This window comes from Sinocyclocheilus anshuiensis, unplaced genomic scaffold, assembly GCF_001515605.1.
Source record: "Sinocyclocheilus anshuiensis isolate Anshui unplaced genomic scaffold, SAMN03320099.WGS_v1.1 scaffold365, whole genome shotgun sequence".
NCBI lineage: Eukaryota > Metazoa > Chordata > Actinopteri > Cypriniformes > Cyprinidae > Sinocyclocheilus > Sinocyclocheilus anshuiensis.
The window spans coordinates 85,124-102,955 of record NW_015539834.1 but is presented as its reverse complement, the minus strand read 5'-3'; the positions used below and the strand labels follow the sequence as shown (position 1 = coordinate 102,955).

Genomic DNA, 17,832 nt, shown 5'->3' with positions numbered 1-17,832 from the left:
TATCTGCAGCAGGCTGGTGGCAAAAATACAGTTTTATATGTGGTTTCAAAATTTTTTTTTTCTTTTTAGGGTGAAGGACATCCCGCAGGAACATGTTGGTGGGCTCCATTAGAATGGTCACTGTGGTACAGCATTAATTACACACTTAATCAATTAAAAGCCAATTACAGCTCACCATGAGACAAGGCCAGCCAATCTCAACAACACAAAAAGAGCTGGATGAGAGATATTCAGTCGATTTGTAGGTATAGTCTTTCACAAAGACTCCTGAATGAGCTTTGCTGGAAAATAGACTACAATGTGGACCAGTTTTTTTTTTATACCAATAGTCTTTAGAAGTCTAGGACCAAAAAGGTCAGAGGTCAGCTCTCAACATCTTCTGTAGCAATCACCATTGCTAAAAACGTATTGAAAATATTCTGCTTACAAAATGCCTTTGAAAATAATTTGTAATTATTTGTTTAGATGTTTACACATACATTTTAGTATGAATAGGGATGTATTGATGTGTCTAAAACATAAAAGATGCACAGCTTTTAATCTTTACAAAGCTTTTATATTTAACAGTAAATGAATTTGTAATGGTGCATTTATTATTATAAAGATATCATTGATTTTTAGAGATTACTATTTATTTATTGATTTGTTAGGTACTTATTTAGAATTGTACTATGGCACACACTTGACACAATTGAATAATACAACTTAATAATAATAATAATAATTAATTAATAATAATAATAATAATAATATTATTATTTAAAAAGTCATGATATATTATATAACATATTACTGTATATACACTAACGTATATACAGTATATACAAAAGTTTGGGTTTGGTAGAATGAATGAATGAATGAATTAATGAATTAAGTAATTAATTAATATAAATTCTATTAGGTCTACCAGGGCTGCATTTATTGGATCAAAAATACAGTAAAACAGTAATATTGTGAAATATTATTACAATTTAAAATAACTATTATCTATTTTATCATATTTTGAAATGTAATTTATTCCTGTGATGGCAAAGATACATTTTCAGACTTTACTCCAGTCTTCAGTGTGACATTATGCTGATTTAGAGATTGAGTTTTTAGGTCTTATTATTATTAATGTTGAAAAGAGAAAGGAAAGGAACAGCCTATATGAAAGTACCTACAATTGCTAAGATCCATTAGATAATTTCTCATGATACAAAATTCTGGCATTATAAAGCATGCTCTAGTTTAAGTTCAGACCATACAGAAAATGAATGCAATAAGAATATTTGGTGGGGGGGGGGGGTCTTCTAAAGACCCTTAAACATTATCTTTTTGTTTTTGATGCACTATTTTGGGACTAGAGCTGCCATCTCACAGCATAACGTACTTGTGTTTCGAATAATGTTAATTTGTTTTCTTAATACATGAGGCTGCTCCCAACAATGTGGTATTTATTTTGTGTTTAGTTAAACACAGTCCTTGATGAGCTATTCCCAAAGGCTGTGGCTGCAGTTGTTTGTACTAGTGCATAAAATCCTTGAATTAGTGTGCGCTCAAGGGTGTGTTCTTTTCCCCAGATTGTGGCTATGGAGAGTGTGTATGCGGAGACCACAATAGCCTATGGAAGCAGATTAGACTCAATAATAATTCACGTAAAAGACACGATGCACACATGCGTATCCCAATTCACGTGCACAAAATAAGAATATACATTCATAAAATACGTTTCACAAATGCAAAACCCAATTCACAGATGTACAACTGTATACAAACATTTTGAATATTTAAAATTCACGAGTTCATTAGGGACTGTGAATGTGTGAATCGCCTTGGATTTGTGTGTGTATTTTTGAGACTTTCCTGGCAGCGAACTCCTCCCACGCGGGACACTCGTACTCTTTAGCCAATCAGATTTGAGCCTGTCGATCGACCAATCATAACCCGCTGTGTGCGTGCCTACCTAGATGTTACGTCATCAGCGCGAGACCACGGTTCAAGTCACAGCAGAGGTTTGTGCAGTTGATCACAGTTGCCAAGTCCGCTTATTATATGCGACTTTGGGCTTCTTTTTTTGTAAAGTTGCATGAAAAAATCCCGGGTCACGGGTTGTGGTTTTTTGGGCTTATTTTAAAGGGGTCCTATTATGCTCTTTTACAAAGTCTTGATTTTGTTTTGGGGGTGTACTAGAACAGGCTCTCATACTAGGATGCTCGAAAAACACATTATTTTTCACATATTTTACATTATTACAACACCTCTCTCCCCAATCTGGCATGAACGGCTCGAATAGTTCCTGTATCAAATGAAGACCCGCCTTCTGAAATACGAAATGTGCTGTGATTGGTTAGCTGGGCCAGCTTGTGAGCTTCAGTGTAAATATTGCGTCAAAATCAAATCAATTTGAGCGCGATTTAAGGATGATTGTAACCACTCTAAGTTTGTCTGCCTTGGGAAAGCTAACGTGTCTCTGACATAGTGATAACACTTGTTGCCTTCTCTCGTGCAGCTTAACCAGGTCTCGTCCCATTCATCGATATTTGTGATATCACAAATCCCGGAAAATATGCGTTGTAGTCCAAACGAGTCATTCGTTGTAGTTTTTGAAAAGTGATTTCTGTTAAATAAAATATCGCCTTTTGAAGTGGACTTTGAACTTTGTAACTTTGCAGATCTTTTTTATGCTCAAACAGCAACATTACAGACTAACTAAAGTTGAAAAAGTTAAAAAGCATAATAGGACCCCTTTAAAAAATATCGTTGCTTGTTAGGACAAGCAACTTAGTTTCTTTACATTTATGTTCGCCATATTCTCCAATGCATTGATTGACACTCTGTCTGCTCACAGTTAAAGGCCAATTAGTGCAATAATATAAGTGCTGTAGCATAATTCATCAAACATTCCGACCCATCATGTTCAAAAAGAAGGAGCGTGACTCTGTAATCCAAGTGATGATAGTAGATGTAATAGAGGAGTGGGATGACTTTCTTTTATAAGGTAATTTTTAATTTTTACAATGTTTTTGTAATGTATTATCACGGGCTGTAATAAAACAAAACAAGTAGGCTTATAGTAATATATACAGTATATACATTTGGTTTGAATACAGTGGGAAAATCTTTATTTGATCCCCTGCTGATTTTGTAAGTTTGCCCACTTACAAAGAAATGAAGGGTCTGTAATTTTTATGGTAGGATTATTTTAACGTATAGAGACAGAATATCAACCAAAAAATCCAGAAAAAACACATTATATAAAGGTTACAAATTGATTTGCATTTCAGTGAGTGAAATAAGTATTTGATCCCCTACCAACCAGCAAGAATTCTGGCTCCCACAGATTGGTTATGTGCCCATGTGGAACACAGATTAGTCCTGCCACTTTAAGAAGTTACTCCTAATGTCAGCTCGTTAGGTGTATAAGACACCTTTCCGCACAATCTGTATCTTCCATTCCAACCTCTCCCACCACCATGGGTAAGACCAAAGAGCTGTCAGAGGGAGTCAGAGACAAGATTGTAGATCTGCACAAGGCTGGAATGGGCTACAAGGCCATCAGCAAGAAGCTTGGTGAGAAGGAGACAACTGTTGGTGCGATTATTTGGGAATGGACGAAATACAAAACAACCATCAATCGGCCTCGGTCTGGAGCTCCGTGCAAGATGCACCCGCAAGGTCCCCCTGCTCAAGAAGGCACATGTACAGGCCCTATTTAAAGTTTGCCAAAGAACATCTAAATGATTCAAAGAAGGCTTGGGAGAAAGTGCTGTGGTCAGATTAGACCAAAATTGAGCTCTTTGGCAACTCCACTCGCCGTGTTTGGAGGGAGAGAAATGCTGACTATGACCCCAAGAACACCATCCCTACAGTCAAGCACGGAGGTGGAAACATTATGCTTTGGGGCTGTTTTTCTGCTAAGGGTACAGGACGACTTCACCACATTGAGGGGCAAATGGACGGGGCCATGTACTGTAAAATTTTGGACAATGGGTCTTCCAGCATGACAATAACCCGAAACATACCGCCAAGGCAACAAACGAGTGGCTCAAGAAGAAGCACATTAAGGTCATGAAGTGGCCTAGCCAGTCTCCAGACCTCAATCCTATAGAAGATCTGTGGAGGGAGCTGAAACTTCGAGTTGCCAAACGACAGCCAAGAAACCTTAAGGATTTAGAGAGGATCTGTAAAGAGGAGTGGACCAAAATCCCTCCTGAGATGTGTGCAAACCTGGTGACCAACAACAAAAAACATCTTACCTCTGTGATTGTCAACAAGGGTTTCTGCACCAAGTACTAAGTCATGTTTTGCTTGGGGATCAAATACTTATTTCACTCACTGAAATGCAAATCAATTTCTAACCTTTATATGTTTTTTTCTGGATTTTTTGGTTTGGTATTCTGTCTCTGTACGTTAAAATAAACCTACCATAAACATTACAGACCCTTCATTTATTTGTAAGTGGGCAAACTTACAAAATCAGCAGGGGTTAAAATAAATATTTTCCCCACTGTATATTTTATTAGGCTATAAATATGTGACTATGTTACAGCTCACCTTTGAAGCTCTTGTGTTCTTCTCCTTTTCCATCTCTCTAAGCCTATTCTGCTCACAGGTGATTGGAGATGTGTATTGTTCCCACTTTGATTTTTGTAAAATAACTTCTGCTTTTACTTTTTAGATAAAAGAGTAGTTTCAGTTTAATATGTTGCAGGCTCATTTATTGGTAACTAATTGTTTTCCTTTTTTTTCAGGATTTAAACACTTTGGCACAACATCTGGATGAGTTACAGGCCTCTTCCTTCACATTAATCTTTATCTCTTTTATGTACTTTACCTTCATGTATTCATTTCTTAATGTAATCACCATTCATTTACTTATTTTTTTTCACATTATATTACTGTGATTAACCATTGTTAATGTTTAATCTTGTGTTGAGTTGTGATGTAAAAATATTTGAGATTACAATACACAAGATGATGTTGGAAAACAGCAATTGTATTTGCTTGGTAACAGTTGTGGAATTTATGCTGGTCAGACAAAGACAGACTGATCATAAAAAAGAATGCAGCAAAGATTCTTCAGTAAACTTTATTCAGTTATTTTATCACTTTATCTTATGCTTCCTGCTCTTTCTGTATCTGTATCTCTTGTAAAAGTATAAGAGTTAACAAGCCAAGGTGTTAACTGCTTTGAATATCACACCAAAATCTGGCACGTCCTGACAGAGAGAGAGAGATAGAGATAGTGAAGATTGGATCTAAAACATTTGATTAATTAACTTTTCACATAACGTATTACATGTATTTATCATTCGGATATGACATTTACTTTAAAAGAATGCTAAAGACTCTAAATGGGACACTATACTAGCAGTGTAAATTCAGTGTAAATGAGGTTTGAATACCCTTTCACTCAAGAACTTCTAGCACAGTGTCAAACTGGTATAGAGCCAATCTCAGCTGTAGTTGTGCTGCGTTTGTACTCCCTCATAATTGACAATTCATATTTCATGTTTCAGGCACATTACAATTAATCATGGTCAGGTAATTTCATGGACATTTCATTCCCAAAATATTCAGAAAATTTTAATAAACTTTAAACTTTAATAAATCTTATACAGCAACTGTAACAACTGACGTGTTTTGAATGTTTTAATTCTGACATAAAACCAGAACAATAACAATAACATTTAACAATGCATAACAAAGCTTTACGCCTTAACATACCAGTCTAAAAGAAATGTAGTAATAATGCATGACTTAAAAAATCTGTTGAAACTGTGACTTGTTTTGAATGTTTTAATTCTGACATAAAACCAGAACAATAACAAGAACATTTAACAATGCTTAACAAAGCTTTACACCTTAACAAATTCAAAGTCATAGGGTACCATTCTAAAAGAAATGTAGTAATAATGCATGACTTAAAAAATCTGTTGAAACTGTTAAAATGGATGGGTTGCAACATGACTGTTTTGAAAGAGTTATACAGTTCCAAATGAAACGTCTAGATTCACATCACCTCATAACTTGTTGTAAGGGGATGAATTAGGAACAGCAGGGTCATGGGTTGTCTCTGCAATTTGTACATCATCAGCCTCACAATTCTGAAATATATAGTATTTGCAGCATAAACAAACTAAAATGAAATGTACATGGTTTCCAATGTGTGCATGTTATTACATAGATCATCAGCTGAATGCGTGTTATCGCAAGACTTTATACACAAGACAAGCTCTGCTGTGACAGCTCTTTCATGTCCTCAGTAAGCAAAAATGTACTCAGTTACTAACATAACCTCGGTTTCCTGAGATACGGGAACAAGTACTGTGTCTTCTAGACGCATATGGGAAAAAAGCCTTTTTCTCCTGAACTGAAGCCTTTTCATTCACGCAGTGAAACTGCACGGCCATTGGTTCGTGCAGTGCTTAAAAAACGAACCAATGACTAGGCAGCGGAGCTGCACGAGCCTATGGCTACGAAGCCCGCCAAAGCCAGCCAAAGCACGCCAGAATGGGCGGGGCATCTGGCTATATAAGCGGGCGTTCGCCACAGGATTCTCAAGACGAGGTGAGGCCTCTAGTCGAGTGGGCCCGTACTCCAATGGGGCATTGGAGGCCCAAAGAAGAGTACGCTAGCGAGATGGAGTCTACTATCCATCTAGAGAGTATTTGCTTCGTAACCGGAAGCCCTTTGGTGCGGTTACCGAAGCTGACAAAGAGTTTTTCCGACAGCCTATAGGGTGCGGAGCGCTCAATATAGATTCTCAGAGCCCTGACGGGGCAGAGCAGAGCTAGCTCTCTGTCCTCTTCAGTTGGAGGAAGCGCGGAACCTTAGGTACGTAACCGTGCCTTAGGCCCGAATTGCAGGCAGGCAGGGCTAATAGAGAGCACCTGCAGGTCCCCTATTCGCTTTACTGATGCCAGAGCTAGAAGCAGAGTAGTCTTCAGCGATAGCGACCGAATGTTGGCAGACTGTAGCGGCTCGAAAGCGGGGCCCCTCAGGGCCCTCAGCACAGAGGGCAGGTCCCATGAAGGGACGCTCAGGAAGCGGATGACTGCGCTATTTCTGCCCACCGATTGGCCCTCAATAGGGGCATGAGAGGCCGATATAGCTGCCATATAGACTTTGAGCGTGAATGGGGAATTTCCCTTATCCCTCAGCTCTTGCAGAAATGACAACACCTCTGTCAAATCGGAAGTAAGGGGGTCTTTGCCGTGGTTTAGACACCAAGCAGAGAAAAAAGACCACTTTAAGGCGTAGAGGCGTCTCGTAGACGGAGCGCTAGCCTCCGAAATTGTGTTTAAGACTCGCTCTGGGAGGCTCGAAGGTTCCCGTCGAGCCCATTCTAAGAAGCGCTCTACCAGAATGAAGAGACGCTTCGAGGAGAGGCCTCCCTGGTGATTTATGTAGGATACCACAGACATGTTGTCCGATCGGATTAGCACATGGTGCCCCTTTAGGACTGGCAGGAAGAACTATCAGGCTCGACATACTGCTAGCATTTCCAGGCAGTTGATGACAGTTCGACCAGTGGCCGAAAGTCCGGCGTGACTACAGCTTTAATTTGGGCTGAGTCGAAAATTGTTCCCAGGAACAAAATTCGCTGGCTGGGAAACAACGAGCTCTTGGCAAAATTGACCCTGAGTCCCAGGCACTCCAGGTGGCTGAGGAGGAGGGTCCTGTGTGATATTAATTCTGCCTCCGACTGGGCCAGAACGAGCCAGTCGTCGAGGTAATTGAGAATACGGATTCCCATCTGTCTCAGAGGGGAGAGAGCCGCATCCATGCACTTTGTAAAAGTGCGGGGGGCCAGGGACAGCCCGAAGGGAAGGACCGTATATTGATAAGCCACTGCCTCGAAGGCGAATCTCAAGAATCGCCTGTGACGGGGGGCTGTCTGGATGTGAAAGTATGCATCCTTCAGGTCCAGAGAAAACAACCAGTCTCCCGAGCGAATTTGCGCTAGGAACTGTTTCAGTGTAATCATCCTGAACGACCTCTTCATGAGGGCGCGATTCAGGTGTCTGAGATCGAGGATGGGTCGGAGGCCATCATCTCTTTTGGGGACGAGGAAGTAACGGCTGTAAAAGCCTGACTCGCTCTGGGCTGGAGGAACCATTTCCACAGCTCCTTTTGCCAGCAAATTCATCACCTCTGAGCGCAGGACGTGAGCGTCCTTGCTCTGCACCGAGGTGGGGACCACGCCGTTGAAGCGCGGGGGTCTTTGAGCGAATTGGAGTGAATATCCTTGCTTTATTATCCCCATAACCCATATCGACACTCCGGGGATGGCCTGCCAGGCCTCGGCCCGCGTGGCAAGGGGTTGAATTAACTCGGGTGACTGGCCGCACGGGGGCAAAACACTTATGAGTAATGGAAGAGAAAGTTTGCTCTCTTTTTGAAAATGTTTGTGTTTTTTTTTTTTTTTCGCTATCACAGCGGTTGAATGCTTAGGCGCATGAACGGACCCGTTGTTCGCACAAAACACATTTCCCTCTGTACCCGGAGTTGAACGGGGTGTCAAGAGGTGTAAGAGAGCGCCCGCTTATATAGCCAGATGCCCCGCCCATTCTGGCGGGCTTTGGCGGGCTTCGTTGCCATAGGCTCGTGCAGCTCTACTGCCTAGCCATTGGTTCGTTTTTTAAGCACTGCACGAACCAATAGCCGTGCAGTTTCACTGCGTGAATGAAAAGGCTTCAGTTCAGGAGAAAAAGGCTTTTTTTCCCATATGCGTCTAACAGACGCAGTACGAGTGTAGTATCGAAAGGGAACACAAGAAACTGCTTGAAAAATATCCAAAAGCTATAGTTTCATAATCTTCTATTTATTTATGACATGTCCCATCAGTCAAACCCTTATTTTATGAATCTGATATCTTAATGTGGTATGGTATCCACGTGAATAATGATTATTTATTTAAATAAACATAAGAATCGATCAATATTAAATCATAACACACTCTGGACTAAACAGCAGCCGCTGGCTTACACAGGTCACGTTAACGAGTGTGTCTAAACGACCGATTTTACTTCCAAATTTTAAGTAAGCATGCAAAGATAAAACAATACACCTTTACAAGGCTAGTTAACTGAAATTAAACTATCAACTGCACAAACCTCTACTCTGCTGAACCGTGACTTGAACTGTGGTCTCGCACTGATGACAACATCCAGGTAGGCACGCCCACAGCGGGTTATGATTGGTCGAGCGACAGGCTCAAATCTGATTGGCTAAAGAGTACGAGTGTCCCGCGTGGGAGGAGTTCGCTGCCAGGAAAGTCACAAAAATACACACACAAATCCAAGGTGATTCACACATTCACAGTCCATGATGAACTCGTGAATTTTAAACATTCAAAATTTTTGTACACAGATGTACATCTGTGAATTGGGTTTTGCATTTTTGAAAAGTATTTGAAGAGTTCATTTGCAAAAACCGATAACTCATAATCACGTTTTTTATTGCGCATTCCAAGTAATATCAATCAAACTGCAGTTGGGTTTTGATTAAGTGATAACTTAAACAAATACAGGTAATTAAAAAAATTAAAGTTCATTGAAAGTATTTTTTTTTTTTTTACATATTAAAAGTTTGTTTTATAGCAAAAGCAGATAACTCCAACAGTCGTTTTTTGGCAAAAGCAGATAACTCCACATTTCATGTTTTAGAGTTTAAAAAAACACTCGTTTAATCTTTGTAATCTCCTCAGATGACAATGTAGATGCCTGACAAACGTTGTTGTTGTTGGGATCATAAACTGTATGGATGTGATTACATGCAATACACGGAGCTTTTCCCTCACCATTGTAACGTGCTGCTTTTGCAAGGTTCCGGTTTTGCAAGGTGCAAGGTTTATTGGTTTTTGCAAATGAACTCTTCATTTTATGAATATTTATTCTTAATTTGTGCACGTGAATTGGTTTTTGTGAATAAATATATTTTTTTCGTGTATGTGAATTGGGTTTCATGCATGTGAATTGGGATACACATGTTTGCATCATGTCTTTTGCGTGAATTATTATTGAGTCTAATCTGCTTCCATAATAGCCATCTCCATCGAGCAGCCAGTAGAAAATGAATCAGTTTAATGGCTCTCTGAGGCAACTCCAAAAAAAGAGTCCTTTATCTATAATAATATTTGTCATTTTTAATTTTTGAATGGCATTAAGTTATTGAGTGTGTTGTTTCTTTTGCAAAGCATTGCATATTTTCTGCTTCTCAAGAAATAAACCAATGACACAGAAACAATTGCTAGTTAAAAGACTACTAGAATCTGTGTGGAGCAGGAAGGACCTACGACGACACAAGGCAAAAAACACATCCCAAACGCCTGCCACTTATCATCCCATCACTCTTATATATTAATAACAGCGTATTGCATCACTCTAATTGGACTAGATGTTTTATATCCTTGGGCTGATTGTGAAAGACATTACCAGATATTCTTGGAAATATTAAAAAGAGTAACTGATTCTCAGGCGCCTCGAGCTGTCTTCCTGCAGAGGCTCCAAGGTAGTGACCTAGACGTTCTGCCGAGGGGGAAGACCAGCGATAAGACAGGAAACTGCCATGTGGCATTCAGTGTCAACACCTTGTTTCTTCTCTAATTTTGACTGATGTTGAATTTCAGAAAGCCAACTGATAAGATGTGCACAGTTTTAAAGCACGGAGCTCGATTTTAAAACCTAAGAAATTATGTGTTAAATTAAAACGTGTCAAATCCTAAATACTGTGTGATGGTCCCCTTGCAAGGGACACCTTTCTAAAACAAAAAGACAGCATATTGTCATTGTGCTAAATCAAAAACTTACAACAGTAATCTTATAAATAGTATTATGGAGAGTATTACCGTAAAACCCCAGAAATGTAAACATATATGTCATTAATACACATCTAGATAGTCTGCTTATACTATGGCCACTTGGCAGAACAGACAAGTTGAAGTTGTCATTTATGTTTGCAGTTTAAAAAAATTGACTGTATTGATAAAAATAGCAGTTATTTTCAATTATTTTATTTACTTCTTGTTAGATCTAAAGTAAAATCAAGTAGCGTGGCAAGACTACGCTTACCTGAATGAATTGGAATGACAGAGAGAGAGTCTGCCTGTGTGAATTACCTGCGTTTGTGCAGCATCTCTCTACTTATTGTAAAGCTCTGAATTTAATTACTTCAAAAACAGTGACATTACCACCTTGTTGCTAATGTAGCCTTTTAGTAGAGATGATAGTTTTATTGACAAAGGTCAGAGAGTAGCACTGAATGTTTCTGTGTGTGGTTGTATGCATGAGTAACTGTCTGTATGTGCATGTGTTTTATATATATTTAATTTGACAAATGAAACGCTTATATATTATGTAATAGACTAATGGGCATCACCAAGCATGAATAATCACATGACCTAACTCTTTATCATTTCTATATTTTAAGGCACGGAACTAGGACTTAAAAGCCTTCAGTTACATTGACAAAGCTACATAAAAGAAATATTTGCATTCTCTTTCAATAAATAATAGGTTAGAACTAGATGTCAAATAAGAAGTAGAGTAGAGAGAGTGAAAGTGAGAGAGAAATAAAGAAAGGTGTGTGAATGTGTGAGGTAAGATAAGATAAACATTCAGTTTCTATTCAGACGAATAGAGTCAGAAAGTGTAAAGCCCTACAGAGAAGCAGCATTAACAATTCATAAAGGTTAAAATAACTGTTTATTCTGAAGATTCCGATGAAGGATGCAAAGAAACTCCCTGTTGTATTGCCATCTGAAGCAATTAAATCACAAACACTAAATAGAATACACACTTATGAGTCACTTACACTCACGATCTTTAACACACATACTGTACGTGCACGCACATTATTGTAAAAGAAAAAGCAGAGTTTCATTTTCTTGGTACTGTTTCTTTAAATGAGCTGTTATGACTGTGTAAAGATTCAAGGTGTAATTTTAAATAGGAGCATGTTTTGTGTGGTAAGCAGCCTTTGAAAATGCTCTCTGTCTCTCATGCACAATCAATAAATCATAAAATACACAAGCTACAAGCTTAAACACACAATCATAGGACACGAACACAGATAATTAATTACCACAAATATATTATTCATACAGACACACACACACACACAAACAACACAAACATAGACACACACTTTCAAAGTATTTTCATGAATTTTTCATTGTGCACAGAACGGTCCCTCTAAGCGAGATCCCAATTTCTTCGGTCAACCGACGTGACGTCGGGAGTGACCGACTGAAAGGGAACTAAGACAGCCGTGTGCTTGTGTGTACCTTTTCATCATCACATCTGCTCTTGGATAAAAATTAGCAGTATATTTACAGAACCTTTATGATTTGCAGTGTCTTTCAAAGATATTCAATGTTTTAAATTCACTTTACATAATTAAAAAATATTTTATTTGAAAGCATGAAAATGGTATTATTTGAATTAAAAAGTCTTATTTGGTATTATCTGAATTTTTTTTTTAAAAAGTGAAAAACTCTACCCTCCCATACAGACCAATGTAATTGATGCCCTTGCGAAAAAGAAGTGTGGTGAATTGTATTGAATGTGTATACTTATGTAGTATACTTAAACTTCAACAACTTGCAGATAATATAATGTTAATGAAAGAAAAGGCCATTTAAGTGTACTTAAAAAGAATACAAGTTCATGACTATGTTTTTTTTTTTACATACTTAAAGTGCGCCTATTATGGATTTTTGAAAAGTACCTTTCATGCAGTGTGTAACAGCTCTAAGTGAATGAAAACATCCTGCAAAGTTTTAAAACACGAAAGTGCACCATGTATAAAGTTATTGTCTCTCAGAGGCGACTCTGAATCATTGAAACGAGTCGTTTTTAAAACAAATCCCAAGCCGTTTCATGTTGACGTCAACATGAAACATTAGCATATTGCCCGCCCATTTGTTGGTCTTTTCGCATTGGTCTGAATGAAAATGCAAATTTATTCTTTGCCACCAGGTGCCGCTTTTGGAGCGGTAAAAATAGCGGTTTCCCCGGTAACGCTGTACACAAAGCAGCACTGTGCTCATAAACGCAGCTTTTATTATGAAATGGAAATGAAATCGACCAATCGGACAAATCACCGCAGATTAGCATCACGCAAAGGAGAGGTTTGGAAAAATGAATCATTGAGCGAATCGTTTGGGAGTCGTTGAGCAAATAAGGTAAAAAATAAATGCATATTATAAGAAAATGAAAGTGTTTTTTGACCTTGCATGCATGTCAACCTGTTGTTGGGGACTCCCAAAACCAAAATATGAACCTTTCATTACCCATAATAGAGGCACTTTAAGTACACTTCTAAAAAATGGCACTTTGAAGCAATGTATAATTAAAAGATTTATTTTAAAGTACATTTTAAATACTGTTTTTTAAAATCTTCTGTCATGCTTTAAAGAAGTACATTTATTTTAATACAAAACATATATACAAAAGCACATGCAAAGCAGCCTACTTGATTATATGTTTAACTTTAGCGTGTTACTGGATATTACATTTAAAGTTAATATATTTTTAAATAACTTCAACTTCATTTAAAAAGTGTAAATGTGTGTATATTTAAATATATACAAGTTTCAACAGAAATTATGATATTAAAGTATATTTTAGTTCACCATAAATGTTTGTTAGTACATAGTGCTGGCGGTATACCGGTTCATACCGAATACCGGTTTTTATTTTTGTTATTCCTCTCTCAATCAGTAGAAAATATGGTTAACACCCGGTCATGCATGGAAAAAAAAATACCGTCTTGTACCGTGAAACCGGTATAATTTTGAAAAATACCGTGATATAAATTTTTGGTCATACCGCCCAGCACTATTAGTACAATTCTGCAGTACATTTTATACCTATTTAACTATATAGACAATAGAAGTAATTTTGAAATTACATAAAAAGATGTACTTTCAGTCCTACTAAAGTTCATCTAATTGCATTTAAAATGAACTTAAACTATAATATATTTTAATTTAATTGCAGTTTGCACTTAAGTATATTCTTTTAAAATATATTAATTCCATAATAAGCACTCTTTTTAAAAGTATGTTAAAGTATACATTTAAAAAAAAAAAATTTTACAAGGGTGAATACTATTTTTTTACCTTGTACTTTTTTCACTTTAACTTCTTCAAATGCTCTTTGTTTTTTTTGTTCCTTCTGACCTACAGATTGATAACCTAAATAATGATCTCTGTGTGTTTTTATCCAGAACACACATTAGCACATTTGTTTTTAATTTGCTGACACAAAGATTACATGCCATATAAAAATATTTAAATTTGAGTTTCTGTGCTTTAAAACATACGTATCGCAGAGAACATAATTTCATGAATTCAATAAAATGGGAGAATTAATTACATGCCTGAATGTTTTTCTAAGTTAGCTTTTCATATATTTGCTCATCCATTTGTTTTTGTTCTACTGTTATTTGGAACATACTATAGATGTGGCCCTTACCTTGTGAGGAGCAGAAGGCCCACCGCCGAAGGGTGCCAGGCTGGCAGGCGGATCAGTGATGTAGGTTTTTTTCGGGGGAGCGGGCTGGTACCCTTGGTTGGGTGGAGGAGTGGCATGGTGACTTGGCTCTGCTCTCCATGTGTTCTGACCTCCATAAGCAGGAGCTCCACCATAGTGCTGGTCCTGGTAGCCGCCAGATGGAGCAGGGCAGAATCCCGGCTGCGGAGGCCCATATGCAAAATCAGGGCCTCTGGGTTGAGCCGGCATGTACTGTACCTGCGCTGGACCACGGACTGGCTGCTGCTGGGGGCCAGGCTGGGTGGCCCTGACCTGAACATTGAAGGTTGGCTGGCTCGGAGTAGAGGCGGTGGTGTAGGATGCAGGGACAGGCTGGGGAGCGGGCTGGTATTGGGGTCGTGGCGAAGACGAAGCCGGAGGAGGGGCGATTGGAGAGGCCAGTGGTTTCGGGGTGGATTTCTTGGTGGCGGTTAGAGGGGGTTGAGTTGGGATGACCATGCGCCGATAGCCTGTAACAGGGGCATTGGAGCCTGCCGCAGCTGGGCTGGCAGAATTCTGTAAGAAATAAACATTACATTAGAAATTAAATGTAAGTTTTTTTTGTCCTCTGGGCAAAAGAAAAATGTTTAATGTTGCTGCGTGATTGACAAACAATGAACTGAATTTTAAAACTGAAGAAGCAGAAATAACGAGAACTGAAAGAATTGAAATTCAACCACATTAGAATAAATTATATTCATAAAGATAAAAATGTTATTGATAAACAGTAATAATAAAAAATTACATTCTAATTTCTAAATTAATCTATATACAGTTCAGTGAAAAAGTTCCCCTTCAGGAACTCGAGCTGCGTCGAGAATCGCTTTGGGAACGCCCCTGCGTGACCGCGTTCTGAAGCACGTGTAAAATCAGTCCAATGGAGCAGCGAGACGTCACGAGCGGGGTGACGTGAGCACCAGGAAGTATAAAAGCGCATCCGGCAGAGCGCAAGTTAGCTTCTGCTCTTCAGTAGCGCTCTGTGTATGTCAGTTGTAGGGCCTCTGTGGACAGACACAAATGAATGATTGAATCTCTGCATTCCACCGGAAAAACTAAGGTCTCCTCCTAACCATGTGAGAGTCGTAAAACGGAACCATGGTCAGCCCAGGCGCCAATTGTCTCAAATAAATTCCTGTCCCGCTCAGCTTATCTTTACAAGAAACACAAAGAGAGAGTGATTTACAAAACCACCTCCTGGGTCGGCAAGCACTAAGACAGCAATAACTGACCCTTTGCATCTGGACTCATTTAAGCAACAGAACATCAGTGTTGTCTCGTGACTGGCTTCAGTATAAATAAACTATCTAATAAACAACAGAACAAAGAACCTGGTATCTGGAAATGTTCTAGCGACAGACACTCCTGGACCCCATGACCGTTTAACGCATAGATTGATAATCCGATAAACAGAAAGCGACAGATTAATAGCTCCAAATGAGAAGAATAGCAGGTCTATGACCAGGACCTTTTTACAACCTCCCTGACCTCAGGGTTTTCTCTGTTCTCCCCTTTCTCTAAATTCCAGGAAAACGCGCGGTTCTCTTCGGTCAGACAAAGGGACATAAAACTTACAACAGACAATTTCAAAAGACAATCATTTAAGTATAAAAGGGCAACTATATCCACAAATAATATGCTTTCTGTTTGATGTTATTGAAACCTATGATATTCTAATCTTTGCCTTATAACCTCTTTTAGTAGATAAAAGTATTAATGTGTATGCAAACTACCCGATATTTGAGTTTGAATGAAAGCTTGCTTTATTCGCCGAACACTGGTGCGAATGAAAAATTGGTATCCGGCATCATTTTCTGGTGATAATATTGTTTATAAGAAGTTATTAAAACTTGCAGAAATACTCCCCATGGGAAACATGTGACCCATGCCTGATCAGGGAACAGTGCGGGGCGTGGCTAAGCCTTGCAAGTAATGTCTGATTGGAACAACGATCTGGGGGACGGACTTATGCAGCGGATCAAAAACCCAATGCAAAACAGATTCAATCGCTCTTTCGCCGCTTGCTCACCCGACCGAGGCCTTTTGGCCTTTTGGCCTTTGTGTTAATCGCACTCCACCTTGCGCTCACCAGGTGCACCATCAAGCGATCGGTCATCCAGAACTCAAACACTCCGTTGAAGCTTCGTGAATGCCAGAGATCTTCGAAAGCCTAAAGTCTTTCAAACTTAGGAGAACTGCCAAAGCCTCTGCGTCACCAGGAAACAGTAATATGAACAGAATCGTTAAGATATACTGATTTTAACGTTCGCTGGACGAACCGTTGATACAGTTTAAGCTCTAAGTAGTTGAATCAGATCAACTTGAAGAAATCAACATCGAATCTTTAAGAATCGATTCCTCTCAAAACCTGAGCTAAAATAATAATAATTCCCTTACAAAATAAAAATAGTTAATTTCATTACAGAGAGCGGCCAGGCTCGCGATCCCGCTGGCAGCGGTCCCGCTGTTGCCGAGGCACAGCGTAGACTGTTGTCGTGGGATTGCAGATGGATTTAGCGGAGGGATCCGAGACGGGATCATCCTTTTCTCGGTCCTCACCTGCGGCAGGTCAGGCTGGCGCATGTTTGCAAACCATGGCGGTGTTACAAGCATACCAGGCTGACCTGCTCAGGGACCTGGATGACAGGGAGGCGGAGGAATCTGACGTAGTAGCTGAACTGCGTCGGGCCACAGATTTGTCCCTCCAGGCCACCAAAGAAACGGCCAGAGCTATCGGCCGTTCAATGGCAATGGCCACGGAACGGCATCTGTGGTTGAATCTGTCTGAAATGCAAGAACGTTCCCTCCCTCGTCGCTCCCAGGCCCATGGGGCTGCTGAGCTGGAGCAGCCCAAGCCGTCAAGCTCCTCGTATCGCCAGTCTCAAAAATAGAGCGTTGCAACCCGCACCCCTCCACAGAAACCACCCTCGGTGCTTCAGGGCTCAGTGAGCTCCAACGAGCGAAAATCACAGCTGCCGCCCGGCAACGGTACGGTACGGGAGAGCTCGCCCCCTCAAGTGAAGGGACTAGAGTAGTCAGGTCGGTTGTTTCCATCCTTCCTCAACACTGGAAGTTCCTGAGGTTTGCTTTTGGGGGCGAAGCACACCAATATCGAGTTCTTCCCTTTGGCCCGTCACTCTCACCCTGCACTTTCACGAAGTGTGTGGATGCGGCTCTGGCTCCTTTGCGACTCCAGGGCATCCGCATACTCAATTACATCGACGATGGCAGCTCGGCAACGAGATGTCGTCCTCGCCCATATGAGAGAGCTGGGGTTAAGACTAAACGCCAAGAAGAGTGTACTTTCTCCACT

At 39.7% G+C, this 17,832-nt stretch overlaps 1 protein-coding gene across 1 annotated transcript in view; it reads right to left on the bottom strand.

Moving 5' to 3' along the window:
• Positions 1-17,832, bottom strand: part of LOC107684332 (lipoma-preferred partner homolog) — a 177,129-nt gene that overhangs the window by 80,113 nt on the left and 79,184 nt on the right. The window contains exon 4 of the mRNA XM_016480562.1: positions 14,466-15,038. Coding sequence (XP_016336048.1) covers positions 14,466-15,038 — 573 coding nt within the window. The remainder of the gene's footprint in view (positions 1-14,465; positions 15,039-17,832) is intronic.